Source organism: Trachinotus anak, unplaced genomic scaffold, assembly GCF_046630095.1.
Source record: "Trachinotus anak isolate AG129_WGS33_773 ecotype Australia unplaced genomic scaffold, CSIRO_AGI_Tana_v1 ptg000004l, whole genome shotgun sequence".
NCBI classification, from domain to species: Eukaryota; Metazoa; Chordata; class Actinopteri; order Carangiformes; family Carangidae; genus Trachinotus; species Trachinotus anak.
The window spans coordinates 20,177,393-20,194,362 of NW_027273855.1; the positions used below are offsets into that span (position 1 = coordinate 20,177,393).

Here is a 16,970-nt window from a genome sequence, read left to right on the forward strand (position 1 = left end):
AAACAAAAAAAGCAACATCTTGCAATTAATCACTTGCCCTTTTTACTATGAATTTAACAGGAAGACGAAGAATACGTCATGGATTCATACAAGGGTGGACCATAAACTGAAGCAATGGACTGCCGAAACAAGGACATGGTCACTAATGCAAAGTACCTGAGACTAAACATAGTCAATATTATATATCCAAGGGGTTCTGCAGGACCAGCAGTACTGCTGATGAACATGTAACCTGGCACCATCTACAGGAAAGTTACGGTAAGTAATAGCCTATAGAAATTATACACTTGAGCCACCTGTGGATAATTTGTGCACCTTCAGTTCTGAGTTGCATTCAGTGCTTGTTTTTACCCCAGTAAAACTGTTAGCAAGACGTAAGTAAGTATTGCAACTACAGGTTTAATGATTTCTTTTTCTTTTTTTAACAGAGGAATATCAACCCATGCTGAAAGAAGTATTCACATCCTTTAGATTGAAGTATTGCACTGAAATTTAACTTTATAGTATAGTCAGGAAAATGGGAAAGTACTCAAGCAGAAAAATTGCCTCATGTAACTGATATACTATAATGTTTTATATCATCATTACTCATGTATTAATGTAGAAGCAGAATTTCACTCAGCTAATGATTATCTTCTTTAAGGATTAATCAGCAGATAGCTAATTATTGTCATGATTAGTCAATCATTTGGTTCATAAAAATTCAGAAAATAGTGAGAAATGCTGTCACAATTACCCAGAGCCCAAAGTGACACCTACACAATGTTTGTTTTGTTCAACCAATCCATCCAAAATTAAACTGATTAATAAACTAATCAGCTGTACTTGAATCTACTGCTGGGTAGTTTCAGCCTAAAAATAATACCCACAATAAATAGGTTATTGCTGTTCAACCCTTAAATTCCACCACTGATAGCTGACAGCTATCTGTGCCAAACAAGGAAGGCACTTACTGTCAACTTAAATACTCCTGGTCCCACTGGTCCCGCTTCATTCCTGTTCCAATCAGAAAGGCAGTTGTGATCTTTCTGTTTCCTCTACTGCGGCACCTCAGGTGACCCTGCACTCCTCAGTGATGAGTGTGCTGCGATAGTAAGCTCAGACACATTCTTTATGGCGCCTGGTGTACCTCATGTAAAAAAAACTAACTTTGCATTGTTTATTAACTAATCTCAATTCTCACAGCACTGAAAAACTCTGCCATCAGTCTCTGGTCTATAATCCTTTAAAATGAAGAAGTATTATCATCATTTCCTTTAGGGGGCAGTGCAATCTCACTATTTCTACAGACCACTCCAGCAGTGCTTTTAAACCTTCAGGTCTGAACCCCTGAGAGATGGTAAGATGACATCTTATGTCTAATGTCAGACTGGTTTGTAATATATACATGTGGCAATTTGTTTTGAATTCTTTAAAGGTTAATAATAACAAACTGTTCAACCAGTTATCAATCCATCTGTTTTCTATACCGCTTATCCAAAATGGGTCGCGGGGGTCCAGCTGACACTGGACGAGGGTGGGGTACACCCTGGACAGGTCGCTAGTCTATCAGAGGGCTCACATATATACAAAAAACCATTCACGCTTGTATTAACTCCTACGAGTCACCAGTTAACCTAACGTGCATGTCTTTGGACTATGGGAGGATGTCGGAGTACCCGGAGGGAACCCCGCGCAGACTCCAAACGCAAACTCCTCACAGAAAGAAAGGCCCCAGGCCCAGGGTTCGAACCCACAACCACTGCACCACCATGCCGCCTCGACCAGTTAGCAGCCAGAAAGTTATTTGTACCCATCAGGACTTGTTTTGAAGATTCATACCTCTAGACTTCCAAACAGGAAAAAGAAGTACTGTTCAACAGAGGTACTTACTCACAGCTCAATTAATTACTTCAATCTGAAAAATAAATCCATTAATAGAATTAATTAATTAATTAATTAATAACACAATGACGCATGAAAAATCTCCAAAAGTAGATCTGCTTATCGGTTCAATGGGTTTATTTCTGAAATTCTCATTAAAAATGATGCAGCATCTGTTATGTCAGTGTGTAGTGACTGTGAAGAAGAAGAAATATGAAGAGGGCTATCAGAAAAGGCTGAACTCCCGGTCTGTCACTGACATTTCCTTGACGAACCTGTGAAAGCAACAAGTGGATTACACTCAGATCAAGATAACATGTAAAACTAAAATCCAATATTAGATTTTGTTACCCACTTGGTCATCTCACTGTTCTTTCGGGGAAATCTTTTGACTTGTGTCCATGGTGCAGGACTCTTGGACATCATCCATCCATACTGCTGGCTGTCCGTCAGAGGCATAATGTACAGCTGGCTAGGAGCTGGAGAAAAGAAGACTTTCTCATTTCATGCACTTGCCTTATTACAGCCGTGATGTGTCCTTTAGACCCTTAAATTATGTCTAACATCTTTATGTCTACTTACATCTGGGTGTTTGAACCCGTTTGACCATCTCCTTGTATCGTTCATGGCTCCCATGGTGTATGTCAGTGCTGTAAGGAATAGGCTGGTGGTAAACGTTGCATCTGTCTGCACATCTCAGGGGTCCCTGTTGTTCTTGAAGCGATGGAGGTGGCCCTGCTCTGATGTGAATCCCACCATCTGTAAAGAAGTGCACAGTATACAGCAGTCATTATTTAGATTACATTATTAAATGTGTGGCTGTTACAAAAAGGACACAATATATCAAGTTAAAGTCAAACTTTAGCAGTTGTATTTAACCATTTGTACAGTATATGAGATTTCATAAATATGGTAAAATATAGCATGTATTATACAGTGCCCTAGTAGTTGATGATTTCAAACATGACAACCCCAAATGAGAAACTGTTTGTAATTATATTTGGTTTGCAGAACTGCACAAAATTCTACAGTAGGGTTATAACAAAAAAGTTACAAGGATACAGCTTGAGTCTTTCACTGCACTTGGCCATTTTAAAGCTTATCAACTGATGTCCTTTATGACTTTTCGAATTGCTTTTATTTGTCACTTGGTTGTAGGTTGTCTTGCCTTACACAGTATGTGCTGTATGTGTAGCTCTCTGGGTTACTTTTTCCCAGGTCTCATGAAAAAAGGATCTAGATCTTAAAACAATTAATCAACAGAAAATAATTTGAAACTATTTTGATGACAGATTGATCATTTCAGTCATTTTTTTAAAGTGAAACTGCCAAATATTCCCCTGTAGGTTCTCCAGAAAATGAATGGTTAGTTGCAAAAATCTTGATCTCAATGACACCACTTGATTAAATACAGTCAAATGTTATAGGTACATTTTTAGTGTTATTTAAGTCTTCCACATGTTGGAAAGCATGAAGTACTGAACAGGTCAACCAGGCTCAGTCACAGGGGCACAAGAGGTCAGGGGGCTGTTAACATTTCCCGTTGGAAAGTAAATCAAACAACCACAAAAACACAAAAAAGTGCACCAAGATGCAAAACAACCCCAAAAAGATGCAAAATGACCACAAACATATTTAAGACAACCACAGAAAATTACCACAAAAGAGATTCAAAATAACCACAAGGAGATGCAGCCTTAAAGAGACACAAAACCAAAACAAAGAAACACAAAACGCCCACAAAAAGACACAAATTACCACAAAAGCATGCAAAATTACCACAAAAGGACAAAAAGACAACAAGAGACTCAAAATAACCACCAAGAAACCCAAATGACTTAAAACTACTCAAACCTTTTGAGTCTCTGTGTTGTGGTAAAAAAAACCTCCAGAAACTACAGAGACCCAAAACCACCAAAAGGGAGGAAAACAACCACAAGGAGATGCAAAAAGATTACGAACACATGACACACATGAGGGATGGGTGCCTTTTACATGCCTGCACCTAGGGGCCCATGATCCCATAATCCGTGTTGTAAAGGTCTTCCAGTGCAACAATTTGCCATCTTTAGCACTTATTTTATCACTTGTTAACGCCAATAAACCTGGCTATTTCTGAGACTTAAAGAATGAAATAAGTAGCCTGTTGTCGTTAGCTGCGAGCTAGCTGCAGCGGTTGCAGGTCCAGCTCCTCTTACCCTCACAACGAGTCGCTCCCGGAGGACCCACTATCAGTTTGTCGCCTATTGGGTTTTGATAACCCAGGTGTGTTAAACCGAAGAAGGCCATGGTGTGGCACAGTAAACGAGGCGAGACGCGCAGAGAGACAGAGACAGGCTGTGTAAATAAATCACAACTTTTGGTTTAGACGTAACCATGGCAACACGTCCTGCCTTCCCGGGGACTTCCTAGTAACGATGACGAGTGACTTGCTCTCTGTAATAAAAAAAAAAAAAAAAAAAAAAAAAAAAAATTAAATTAAAAAAATATATATCATTAAATGTGCAGCCTGCAAAACAAATGAACAAAATACGCAGGAAACACAAAGTAGCGTTCGCAGGCTACATTTTAAAATAAGTGTTGAAAGGGGGAAGCACACTGCTTTTGCTGGGCATCAGACCTGGGCTGCGGAAATATATGTGTCAATAATTAGTTAGATTTATGGGGTAATACAGTCTGCTTGGTAGGTTACCACTTTCTGATCCCTCACGTTGTGGGTTTATAAGCCTTAATTAGGACCAATGGCTTTATTAATAAATCCTTTACTAATGCTTTACAGGTCACACAAAAGCCATTTATAAGCCACCAAGTCTGCAGTTATTAATTTTAGGAAGTCATAAATAAAGGGTCAGGGATTTCTCAATTTCTGCAGCAAAAAGTTGTCTGCAATTTTAAAAACAGCTTTTGGTCCAGATGCCCATTTTCCCGATGAAATGACGATGGTATCTGACCGGTTTGAGCAGTCGCTGTACCTACTCAATTGTGTGACAGGGCCGAGGACTCTCCTCCTGAAAGGCTGTAAAAAATGAACTCAGTGTCACATACAGAAGTAGAACACAGGTGGAGGAATGTGGTCATATCGGAACAACAGTAAGTATACCTTTGTCCTGTAATGTACAGCTCAGAACTAATAGACATACAGTAGGCGTGTTATGACATTTTCTGTTCTTGTTTATTAGATGTTCATGAGGCCTTTCTTGTGAATAGTAACATCTATTCAATGTAGAATTTCAAAACATTGTAAAGTAAAACAATGTCTTACGTTCATTTTTCCAATTTAATACAGATTTATGTAAAAAATTGTGCCTACTTGATGATCGAGCGGTGTGGGAAACCTGTAGGGCAAAAATACACAAACATTGTAACCTTTGTGGTTAAATCACAGCTACAGAAGTTATGAATTGATCACTGCGCAACATATGGGCTACAATTGTTTTGATTTTGAATATAGGCTACTGTACAGTGGACCTATGGTACATATAAACAGAGGGAGTGGTCTATGTGTAGAATTTTAGCTTGTGAATTCAAATAGAAAGTTTATTCATGTGCATATTTTACAATAGACTACCTTTGTGGACTCAGTGGGCTCTATCTTACACCCGGCGCAAAGCCAAACGCAAGGGTCTCTGCTCATTTCAGATCAACACACTGGCTCCTACATTGCCCAAAAACACTCTGCCTGTTGCGCACAAGCAGATTGTGTTGAATGCGCTTCAGATGTTTGGAGAAATCAGGTGAGACATCACAATAAAGTCCTCAGAAGGTCGGATCATTCTTTGTGGCATATTGTGGGTCGCACAACATTGCCATGTATATCCTGGATGTCCGGACATAAATGAAGCTCTTCAGAAAAGCGCTCTTTCTTACTACCTGGTAAATCCACCACGGAGTTTCCCACTCATCACCTAGATTGTCCAACAGTTTCATAATAAAGCGAATATTTATTCACACTTCTCGTAATAACGCGTCTAACGTCGTGATCTGTGCCGTTGCGTCTTTGCAGAGCTGTGCGCAGCGCATGGATTAACTCAGCCCTTTCTTGCCCCTCTGGGCGCGCAGAGCCGCTGCTTGCTTGCGCTGAGACTCGGCTCACAGTCACAATATGTAACAAACTCGCTTCAAGAATCTAATTCTCATTATAGGAGCGATGCGCAAAGGTGCAAGCCTCCCTGGCTTTTACAGAGAAGGGGAGATGGCACCACTTTTTCCAGCAAAAGTGGATATTGTCAATGCACTTGCGCCGTGCGTTTTAGACCATGCACTTTGGACTGCTGAAATAGAGCCCATTGTGAAAGTCGAGTGTATATGATGAGAAACAATATGGCGTTTAATTTTATGGGGTAATACAGTCTGCTTGGTAGGTTACCACTCTCTGATACCTCGCGTTGTGGGTTTATAAGCCTTAATTAGGACCAATGGCTTTATTAATAAATCCTTTACTAATGCTTTACAGGTCACACAAAAGCCATTTATAAGCCACCAAGTCTGCAGTTATTATATAATGTTAGGAAGTCATAAATAAACGGTCAGGGATTTCTCAATTTCTGATAAGCCACACTCTAAGAAAGGATTCAGGAGGTTAGTTAGTATGACTTAAAAACATGAGCTTTTTCAACAGAAAAAATACAATTTGTTACATGTCCATTATTTTATTAAGTTGATAACTTATTTCAAGAAGTTGATCAAAATGAAAAATGAAGAAAGCTGTCTTAACTCAAAAACATATTGATTTTGGATACGCATTTCTGCCTCCACTTAACAAAGAAAAGAATTAAGTTAAAGAAACTTAATATTGTATTATAATATTAAGTTAGTGCAGCTTCCTATCACGTGTGCCAGCAGAGAACATGACCAACGGCCATTTTATGCTGCCAGACTGCACCAGCAGCACAGGGAGAGACTGCAAGGAGTGAAGGTCAGGGGGTTGGATTCACTTTACCTGGTGAGTAAATATTTTTTTATTGTCTTTACTGTATGTGCAACAGCAAGTAACGACCAGCGCCCAGTCCAGTCACACTACACTCAAAGTGAAATGTCCGCAGCATGCTTTGTCCTCAGCTTTTAGCCAGCTATCTAATGTCTTCAAAGTAAAAATATTTTTGTGTTAAAAGTTGGTTGATTAAAAGAAAATAATACTCTCCACATGCAGTGTGCAAATGTAGGCTGAGAGCCAACACCACATCAAATAAGTTACAGCCCCTGAAAATAAAATTAAGGGGCTCCGCAAAATGATCAGTTTCTGTTTTTGGCTCCAGAAAACCAGTGTTCAAAATGAGAGAAGATTGCAGTGTTTTCAAACCTTGAGTATTGCAAAGAATATTAATCTTTTTTGTATATATATTTTGAACAGTTAATATTTTCTGCAAATACAATCAGAGAAACTTGTGATTTGGCAGTGATCTCTTACATTTTGTTTCTGTTGGATGGTAATAAGCTGTTTATTTTGATCACATTTGATTTTAACTGTATTTTTTCCTCTTGTTTTTTCAGAGACGGGAGAACTGGTCGCACCATCCGGTTAGGAAAGCAACAGTTGCCAACAACGGATAGCAACATTAAAACACTGAAAAACATCATATAGACAGCAGGTTATTACTACAGGACTACTGCTACCTAACATCTAAGTTCAAATAGACAGAACTTACAGTTACATCACATCTGTACATTTTGTGAAGTTGTGCTGTCTACACTTTATTCTATACAAGGTCAGTACATTTATTACATAACGCACAAACCAGCTTCATTAAGGAAGAACCCTGTCCAGATAGCAGGCAGTGACAGTGTTGATTGCAATAAAAATTGTTATCGATATTGAAGTTGCTTACAATAAATGTGCTTTGACGGTAAAACTGGAATTGCATTGTCTAATTTCTTCTGACTTAAGTGAAATAAGTTAGTTGTGCTCAATAAAATTGAGGTAACAATTTGCATGGACTTTTCTGAGTAGAAAAGAAAGTAAAATAAAGGAGTTGTAGCAACTTAAATAGAGTAAGTTGACCACTTATTAACATAAAAAAACTTTGGTATAAAAATTGAGTTGGTTCAACGTAATTAAGCTTGTAGAGGACAAAACAAATCAAGTTGGTTGTACTAGACTAACTGAGTTAGTCCAGCTACAAAAGTCTCATGGGAACTACTCAATAATGTCTTAGTTGGAATTACTTAAAAAGATCAATGCAAATTGTTACAACAATTTTTTTTTTAAGTTGAGCGAGTGTAATTTTTATTAGAGTGCAGCAAAAAGTTGTCTGCAATTTTAAAAACAGCTTTTGGTCCAGATGCCCATTTTCCCGATGAAATGACGATGGTATCTGAAGACAAAGCAAGTGTTTTTCAGGAGTGAAGAAATGATTTATTAACAACAATAAACATGTGGATTGATGTTGAAACCCCCCTTATAAAGACCAACTCATTATAGAAAGTGGTACCATAATCAGTGTACTGAGAGTGATTCTTCACCTTTGTGCCTCACTGACGTCACTCACCTGCCTCTTAGAGCCACACCATGAATACCTAATGTAATGTAAAGTACAATGTAGTCTGGCAGGCTTATTACAACTGACACAAATGGCACACCAGCATGCCAACTGTAGTATTAGACCGGTTTGAGCAGTCGCTGTACCTACTCAATTGTGTGACAGGGCCAACGCCAAGGACTCTCCTCCTGAAAGGCTAAAAAAAATTTATTCAGTGTCACATACAAAGGTAGAACACAGGTGGAGGAATGTGGTCATATCGGAACAACAGTAAGTATACCTTTGTCCTGTAATGCCCAGCTCAGAACTAATAGACATACAGTAGGCGTGTTATGACATTTTCTGTTCTTGTTTATTAGATGTTCATGAGGCCTTTCTTGTGAATAGTAACATCTATTCAATGTAGAATTTCAAAACATTGTAAAGTAAAACAATGTCTTACGTTCATTTTTCCAATTTAATACAGATTTATGTAAAAAATTGTGCCTACTTGATGATCGAGTGGTGTGGGAAACCTGTAGGGCAAAAATACACAAACATTGTAACCTTTGTGGATAAATCACAGCTACAGAAGTTATGAATTGATCACTGCGCAACATATGGGCTACAATTGTTTTGATTTTGAATATAGGCTACTGTACAGTGGACCTATGGTACATATAAACAGAGGGAGTGGTCTATGTGTAGAATTTTAGCTTGTGAATTCAAATAGAAAGTTTATTCATGTGTATATTTTACAATAGACTACCTTTGTGGACTCAGTGGGCTCTATCTTACACCCGGCGCAAAGCCAAACGCAAGGGTCTCTGCTCATTTCAGATCAACACACTGGCTCCTACATTGCCCAAAAACACTCTGCCTGTTGCGCACAAGCAGATTGTGTTGAATGCGCTTCAGATGTTTGGAGAAATCAGGTGAGACATCACAATAAAGTCCTCAGAAGGTCGGATCATTCTTTGTGGCATATTGTGGGTCGCACAACATTGCCATGTATATCCTGGATGTCCGGACATAAATGAAGCTCTTCAGAAAAGCGCTCTTTCTTACTACCTGGTAAATCCACCACGGAGTTTCCCACTCATCACCTACATTAAATTTGTCCTACAGTTTCATAATAAAGCGAATATTTATTCACACTTCTCGTAATAACGCGTCTAACGTCGTGATCTGTGCCGTTGCGTCTTTGCAGAGCTGTGCGCAGCGCATGGATTAACTCAGCCCTTTCTTGCCCCTCTGGGCGCGCAGAGCCGCTGCTTGCTTGCGCTGAGACTCGGCTCACAGTCACAATATGTAACAAACTCGCTTCAAGAATCTAATTCTCATTATAGGAGCGATGCGCAAAGGTGCAAGCCTCCCTGGCTTTTACAGAGAAGGGGAGATGGCACCACTTTTTCCAGCAAAAGTGGATATTGTCAATGCACTTGCGCCGTGCGTTTTAGACCATGCACTTTGGACTGTTGAAATAGAGCCCATTGTGAAAGTCGAGTGTATATGATGAGAAACAATATGGCGTTTAATTTTATGCGTGTCATGAATATTAGACATGTTGAAAAGGAAAACAGCAAAGAAAAAATAAATTTAAGAAGATATCATCTTTTAAAGGTTTCAGTGCTGTCCATAATCTTGTATTTTATGTGATCTCTTTTCAGATTTATTTTAGATGAGTCCTTCCCTGTGCAAACCATGCATATATGTCGCCTTCGACTCGCCCTGGTTGCAGTTTTCTGCTTTTTGTTTTTAACTTACATTGTTTTTCATTCATACAACACGATGGACTACACAGTGCTCCCACTACCATCACAAAGACTTAAGGCAAATGTGCTGAACCTCGGAGGATCAGCTCTCCCACCTGTTGTCCTGGGTCCCTCAGGTAGGCCTTCCCACTGTCCTCCTGGCTTTTACACCAAAGAGGAGCTGAAGCCTCACCTTCAGAGGCCCCCTCAAGATTCCAGGGCACCGGGTGCAAATGGCAAAGCCTTTGTGTCCAAACCAATGACTGCTGAAGAACGTAACGAGAACGTTCATGGGTTTGATAAAAACCAGTTTAACCAGTTTGCCAGTGATCGCATCTCTTTGCACCGCGACCTTGGGGACGACACCCGCCACCCAGAGTGAGAATATTTACTGTTCCTTTGAGGTTCGGTGGATGGTGACACTGACATATAATTCTTTAGAAAATATGCGTCTTGTTAAAAAAAAAAATCTGACCGCTGTTTTGCGCCCACAGCTGCTTGGAACAGAAGTTTTGGCGTTGTCCTGGCCTCCCTACCACCAGTGTTATCATAGTATTTCATAATGAGGCCTGGTCCACTCTGCTCAGGACGGTCTACAGTGTCCTACACACTGCTCCTGCTGCCCTGCTCACAGAGATCTTACTGGTGGATGATGCCAGCACAGATGGTAAGAGTCCTCGCTATGCTGTATAAATGTAGGGGGAAGTTCCTTAAGAATATACATGTCATGTTGTTACTGAAATAACATCAGCTAAATGTATCAAGAGGGAAAGTGCTCAGAAAGCAGAGATGTGGGTGTTACTTGTACAGTAGGTTCAGTGATACTTTTATATATTATTATACAACAACAATGAGCCAGTAGCATTTTATTTGGTTGGTACAAGTAATGTACAAGTATCTCAAATTTGAAAACATTATTTCCAGTGCTGACATCACTTAAACCTAAAGCTATCAGTATTTTCAATGGATCACATGAGTACTTGTCTGTACTTTAAAGCAACTTTAACAAATGTAAAGGATCTTTTCTGTATGTTCCATGAATATAATAGTCATTAATCCAAAACTGTGTTGCTGCTATACACTTAGAGGATGACACAGGAACACCACTGCAGTAAATGGTGAGACTTCACCACAGTTTGGATTTGTCCTTCCCCAGATTTACTTGTTGAGTCCTCTGTCTTTAGATCACCTGAAGACTCAACTAGATGAGTATGTGGAACAGCTGAAGATAGTGCGTGTGTTACGACAGAGAGAGAGGAAAGGCTTGGTCTCAGCCAGACTGTTGGGGGTGCAAGCTGCACAAGGAGAGGTCCTCACCTTCCTGGATTCCCACTGTATGTGCACCCTTACATTTTCATATAGGATTCAGTTGATAGTCTGCAAGAGAAACATCACAAAACAGCACTGCAAATGTTCCTCAAATACTGTATCAGTTGTACAACAAGTATTTTATCATCTACGATAAATAGAAACATACAAGAATAATGTTTACCCAGATGTCTGTTGCACAATGTTTGTTAATGTTGACGAATTATCTTTTTTTCCTAAAAGTTAGGCATTTAGTAGGAGTAAATGATAGAGAGGGAACAAGTGAAAACTATAAGGGGCCCTAGAGTTTCCACATTCAACCAACAACTCCTGAGCTACACCCCTGACTGTGATGACTATTTCTACTGAGCGACAAATACATGCATCTGCACAGGTGAATGCTTCACTGGATGGCTGGAGCCTCTTCTAGCTCGGATAGCAGAGCAGCCTACTGCTGTGGTGAGCCCAAAAATTGCCAGTATTAACGAAGATACCTTTAAGTTCAGTAAGCCACTACCTGAAAGGCCTCATTTCAGTCGAGGGAATTTTGACTGGAGGCTCACATTTGAATGGGGGCCCATCCCTGTGGAAGAGATGAGCCGTAGGAAGAATGAGACATATCCCATCAGGTACATAAAAGTGTATCCCCTCTCTCTCTCTCACACAAACACACATGCACACAGACACACACACTGCATATAAACAGAAAAGCAATGTTCTTTGGATCCTCTAAATCTGGTACTTAGTTATGGCCATTCAAATAGCCCATATTATGATTCTGCACCAGAGCGCTCCAGATGCTTGTTGATGAAATCTTGTGCTTAGACAGATAATGGCATGGCCCATATTGATACGTTTGTCTTGAGCCAAGGTATCCAAGAAGGAACGGGTCTTGGTTATATACCAAACAGTTCAGGTGTTGTAAGCCAAAACATGAAGTGGTGGGGTGCAGTGGTTAGTGCTGTCGCCTCACAGCAAGAAGGTTCCGGGTACGAACTGGGGCCCTTCTGTGTGTGTTTGCATGTTCTATCCACGTCTGTGTGGGTTCCCTCTGGCTTCCTCCCACAGTCTGAAGACATGCACGATAGGTTGATTGGTGACTCTAAATTGCCCATAGGTATGAATGTGAGTGTGTGTGGTTGTTTGTCCTTATATGTCAGCCCTGTGATAGACTGGCAGGTGTATCCCGCCCTCGCCCACTGTCAGCTTGGGTGGTGCTCATGTGTCCACAAGGTGGCTCTATTAACCCAAGTGTAACCAGTTCATTCAAGGCCAAAGGCAATGCCGAATTTTCCTGAAATCTGCTGACAAGTTTTTACAGCTAATTTACATTAATAGTTTGATATTTTGGGAAATATGTTTATTTGCTTTCTTCCTGAGAGTTAGATGAGAAGATAGATACCACTCTCTTGTCTGTATGGTCAATGTAAAGATGGAGCAAGCACATGGAGTAAAAGGGGACAGCTAGCTTGGCTCTGTCAAAAAGAAACAAAATCTGACGTCTAAAAATGACAATTCACCATTTTACAGATTAAATGAATAAGATGTAATTCGTTACTGGGCTTTAAAGGTGCTGTTAGGCTGTGTTTTTTTAACTTTTGGTCAGAGTTGTTTCCTTCATCTTTTCAGTCTATATGCTAAGCTAAAAGCTAACTGTATGCTGGCTCCAGCTACATGTTTAGCATAAAGATGTGAACAAATAAGATTTCCCAAACTGTTCTTTTGAATTGAATCATTTATGGTCATTGATAGTGACTGGTTTGTCTCATTTTGTAGAACGCCTACATTTGCTGGTGGCCTGTTCTCTGTATCTAAATCATACTTTGAGCATATTGGGACCTATGATGACCAGATGGAGTTCTGGGGTGGTGAGAATTTGGAAATGTCCTTCAGGGTAAGAAGCTTTCATTGTTTTTCAATTTATACAGACAGGTGACAAATTGAAGGAAAAAATATCAAAAGTGAGTGGAGAAATACAAAGACAATGCCCCCATCTACAGGGCGCAAGGTGTCACTGACTGGTTTGATGAATATGAAAATGAATAATATGCTATAGTCTTCTCAGTCACAAGATCTCAACCCAGTTGTACACCGGGTTCATCAAAACACCAAATGAGTGAATATCCTTTGGAATAATGATGTTTATTCCTCCAGTAGAGCTCCAGAGACTCGCAGAATTAATGCAGAGGAGCATTGAAGCTGTTCTGGTGGCACATGATGGCCCAACACCTTACTAAGACATTTTTTGTTGGTTTTCCCTTTAATTTGTCACCTGTGTGTATATGCTTTACAAGGGGTTACAAGCCTTACACCTTGTGCTGTGTGTCCTCTTCCACTGCAGGTCTGGCAATGTGGAGGTCAGCTCGAGATTATTCCTTGTTCTGTTGTAGGGCACATTTTCCGCAAAGCGAGCCCCCACCATTTCCCCAATGGCTCCACTGTAATCACCCGCAACCTGGTCCGCCTGGCTGAGGTCTGGCTGGATGAGTACAAATGGATCTTCTATCGTGCAGACAGACTGGCTGCGTTCATTTCTAAAGAGGTTAGCACTAATGCACAGTGTCTTTCCAACCCAGGAAAATAGCCACACTATATACACTATATGATCTCGAAATGCATGCTACCCCACCACGTTGCGTTTCTTTTGTAATTTTGCCCTTCAGAGTGCATTTGGGGATGTCACTGAACGCCGTAAACTTAGGGAGAGATTAAAATGCAGAAACTTCTCTTGGTACCTGAAGAACATTTACCCAGAGTCCTACATCCCTCACATCTATGGACAGGTGAGCTACTTGATCAACAGTTGATTTCCTCTCATTGGTTGACCATCTTTGTACAGTTTGCATTTGTATAACATACATGTCTCACATATCTCTTTTTTGAGACATCGGTTTTCTTGCCCACTGTCATAATTTTCTGGATAGGGTTTTCCATTATTGCAGAGAATATGAATGAAATAAACCTGACAATTTATTTAAAATCCTTTATTCAAACAGGTTAAACAAGGTCTCTTTTTCAAGATAAACCTGTGTAAAAGTAAAAAAATATATATACAATTTATATATAGACAGAAACACAGAAAACTCACACATAAGTTCCATTAGTTTCTCATTAAGAAAAATAATTTATTACTGTGAGGCTTGCATATACACAATAATACCATAATCAAGAGCAGACATAAAAATTACATTTTGACCTTCAGTTTGTCAGTTTACTTGCCGAATATTATTTGCTTTAAGAAATAAATCTGTTGTCTGAATAATTACATGAGAGCTAGTGTGAAATATGATCATTGTAGTTTATTTTAGCTTAATGTTAGATTTCTATTATGAGTTTAATGGCGTGTGAATATACTTTCTTATTTTGTCTAAACCTTAAAATGAAATTACATACACAGTACATTTTAGATGGAGATACAGTGGTAAAAGAAAGGCAACTGGAAAACTGTTATTTGTTTTGTTTTTTCTGCAGTTGGAAAACGTTGGTTTAAAGTGCTGTCTGGGTGTGGAGAGGACAAAAAATCAATTGAAGTCTGTTCAAACGCTCAAATGTTACAAAACATGTGGAAGTCAGGTACACAAACTTCTCTTGGGTCAACGGTTCCCAAACTGAGAGTCACAAAAATCTGATGGGTCAGCAGAATAAAAGGAAAGGAAGATAAAGGGATAAAGGGAAAATAAATTGTGTTCTATCACACATAATTATGGTTATAATTTTTTTTCCCCAATTCTTTTTTCTTTTCTTATTGGATTCCTTCTGCTTTTTTGGACTAAAGTTCCTCAGGTGTAAGAAATCTAAAAAGGAAATGAGGGGTAACAGGAGGGTTGGGAATCAGTTTTAGGTCAACATATCAAGCTAGAGGACAGTTTTAAATGAATTGATGGCAATAACATTATTCCTACCCAACTTAAATACATTGTTTGTTTGTGTGATTTGTAGTATTTTGAGTACACCCCCCGTTACGAGGTACAGCTCAACCCTGACAATGAGATGTGTTTACATGCAAACACTGGAAAATCTCAGGTGTCTGTTCAACTGTGTCGATTGAAGGGAGAAGTTATCACAACAGCACCTGAGCAAGTGTGGATCTTTACACAGGTACAGCATGCATTTCTGCAGCAACCAAACTCTGATTATGACCGCTATTATAGCACCCATCTCTTACTTTACCCGTATCAACAGGAGGAATAATTTCAGTGACTATTATAATGCAGCAACTCATGTTACAACACTGTTTCTGATTGCACAGAAACCAAATTCCCATTTCAACATTCTTGTCACTCTATACCTCTTAGTTTGTTTTACAGGCTCTAAATCCATAGATATAACTGACTTAATCATGCCAGAAGATCTCACACAGTTTACACTGTTGTTGTTTTCAGACAAACCATCTGCAGAATCCCTCATCAGGCAAGTGTTTGACAGTGGCAGGAGGACATGTGATCGTGACTAAATGCGCACCCACCAGACTCAGTCAAAGCTGGTCCTTCATCTGACTTTGTTTATTTGTGTATGTTGGTCTGTAATCCTATTAATAGGGCAATGCCAGTGTAAAAGATTGGGAATGAATCCTTGTTTATAAAAATGCCTTTTAAAGTTCAACTGAAGCTAATGTGAGGCTTCAGCAGGCTGAAGCAAAAAAAAAAATCTTACAAAGTTACAGTCCTTTTAGCACAAAATTCCCCCCATCAACCCAATAAGGAAACACTGTCTGCCTTAACAAGAGGGAATTTTTAACTGTATGTAAATATGACAAACTGAGACTGTTGATTAGCTTCGGCTGAACTTTAAAATGCATTTTACACAAAGTGAGGGCTGATTATGACGGCCATTATAACACCCATCTCTTACTTTACCCGTATCAACAGGAGGAATCATTGCAGTGACTATTATCATTTGTTTTCAAATGTATGAGCTTGTGAATATTTCATAAAGCATAAGTTCCATGATATTTTATCTTTTCATTTTCTCATTGTCAGCTAATCCCATGAAAAGCCCTAAACCAACACGAAATTGATCCTACTATTAATACCTAACATATTGTGTGTAGCTAAAGCCTGCTGTAGCTTATTTGTCATAGTGCTCCATTGTTGTCCAAAACCTAAAATATTTTTAACATGTTTCCTGTTAAAGGAAAAAAATTAACTTAACTTAAACTTTTGTATCTTTTAAAATAAAGATAACATTTTTGAATTGTGTCTTTTTTCCCTTTCAGTATTTTTATTTTGTTTTGTCATTCTCACATGACATGGTCACATTGTGAAACAGTTCTGACGTGCACATTGTAGGTGTTTTCAGCAGTGGACAGGGCTCAGCATGGGCACTCTGGAGAGTCTCTGGAGAGTCTTAACTCTCAAACAATGCATTCTGGGAAGTTGGTTAATATGTTAGTTTTGTTTCTTTACACACTTTGTTTAATGAGTTCAGTGAATTATCAGCAGTTCATTTATTCAACTCATCACTTCAGGTCAATAGTTAGAACTCATGTTTTTAACTTCTATAATGGTTTTAAAATTAAAACTAGACTGTTCTATTTGGAATAAACTAATTAATTAATTAATATTGTGGAATCAACTATTTCATTAGTTGA

At 39.1% G+C, this 16,970-nt stretch overlaps 2 protein-coding genes and 1 long non-coding RNA gene across 5 annotated transcripts; 2 read left to right on the top strand and 1 right to left on the bottom strand.

Annotated features, from left to right (window-relative positions):
• Positions 1-25: 25 nt before the first annotated feature.
• Positions 26-4,197, bottom strand: LOC139620847 (sperm microtubule inner protein 11). Of its 3 annotated transcripts, none has more exons than XM_071476796.1 (4): positions 4,062-4,197; positions 2,446-2,622; positions 2,219-2,342; positions 26-2,138 (listed from the first exon to the last, which is right to left on the bottom strand). In XM_071476796.1, exons 1-4 carry the CDS (start codon positions 4,150-4,152, stop codon positions 2,090-2,092), a joined length of 441 nt encoding a protein of 146 aa, XP_071332897.1. In that variant the 5' UTR covers positions 4,153-4,197; the 3' UTR covers positions 26-2,089. The 3 variants fall into 3 exon arrangements, with proteins under 3 accessions (XP_071332897.1, XP_071332898.1, XP_071332899.1); XM_071476797.1 differs by lacking the exon at positions 4,062-4,197 and adding an exon at positions 3,863-3,982; XM_071476798.1 differs by lacking the exon at positions 4,062-4,197 and adding an exon at positions 3,837-3,903.
• Positions 4,198-4,415: 218 nt separating this feature from the next.
• Positions 4,416-7,346, top strand: LOC139620848 (uncharacterized). Its single transcript, XR_011690892.1, has 3 exons — positions 4,416-4,953; positions 6,703-6,805; positions 7,119-7,346. It is a non-coding gene; the product is annotated as an uncharacterized lncRNA (long non-coding RNA).
• Positions 7,347-8,266: 920 nt separating this feature from the next.
• On the top strand, positions 8,267-16,573 carry LOC139620846 (polypeptide N-acetylgalactosaminyltransferase 6-like). The gene is made up of 11 exons (XM_071476795.1): positions 8,267-8,609; positions 9,989-10,450; positions 10,567-10,739; positions 11,257-11,406; positions 11,775-12,009; positions 13,157-13,274; positions 13,722-13,922; positions 14,044-14,163; positions 14,852-14,953; positions 15,320-15,478; positions 15,763-16,573. Exons 2-11 carry the CDS (start codon positions 10,023-10,025, stop codon positions 15,874-15,876), a joined length of 1,800 nt encoding a protein of 599 aa, XP_071332896.1. The 5' UTR covers positions 8,267-8,609; positions 9,989-10,022; the 3' UTR covers positions 15,877-16,573.
• Positions 16,574-16,970: the final 397 nt, after the last annotated feature.

Coding starts and splice junctions, on each gene's coding strand:
- LOC139620846 (XM_071476795.1), top strand. CDS start 10,023: ATGCATATATGTCGCCTTCGACTCGCCCTGGTTGCAGTTTTCTGCTTT. Junction 10,451..10,566: donor GACGACACCCGCCACCCAGA/GTGAGAATATTT, acceptor TTGCGCCCACAG/CTGCTTGGAACAGAAGTTTT. Junction 13,923..14,043: donor CTGCGTTCATTTCTAAAGAG/GTTAGCACTAAT, acceptor TTTGCCCTTCAG/AGTGCATTTGGGGATGTCAC.
- LOC139620847 (XM_071476796.1), bottom strand. CDS start 4,152: ATGGCCTTCTTCGGTTTAACACACCTGGGTTATCAAAACCCAATAGGC. Junction 2,623..4,061: donor GGGAGCGACTCGTTGTGAGG/GTAAGAGGAGCT, acceptor ACTTCTTTACAG/ATGGTGGGATTCACATCAGA. Junction 2,343..2,445: donor ACGGGTTCAAACACCCAGAT/GTAAGTAGACAT, acceptor TCTTTTCTCCAG/CTCCTAGCCAGCTGTACATT.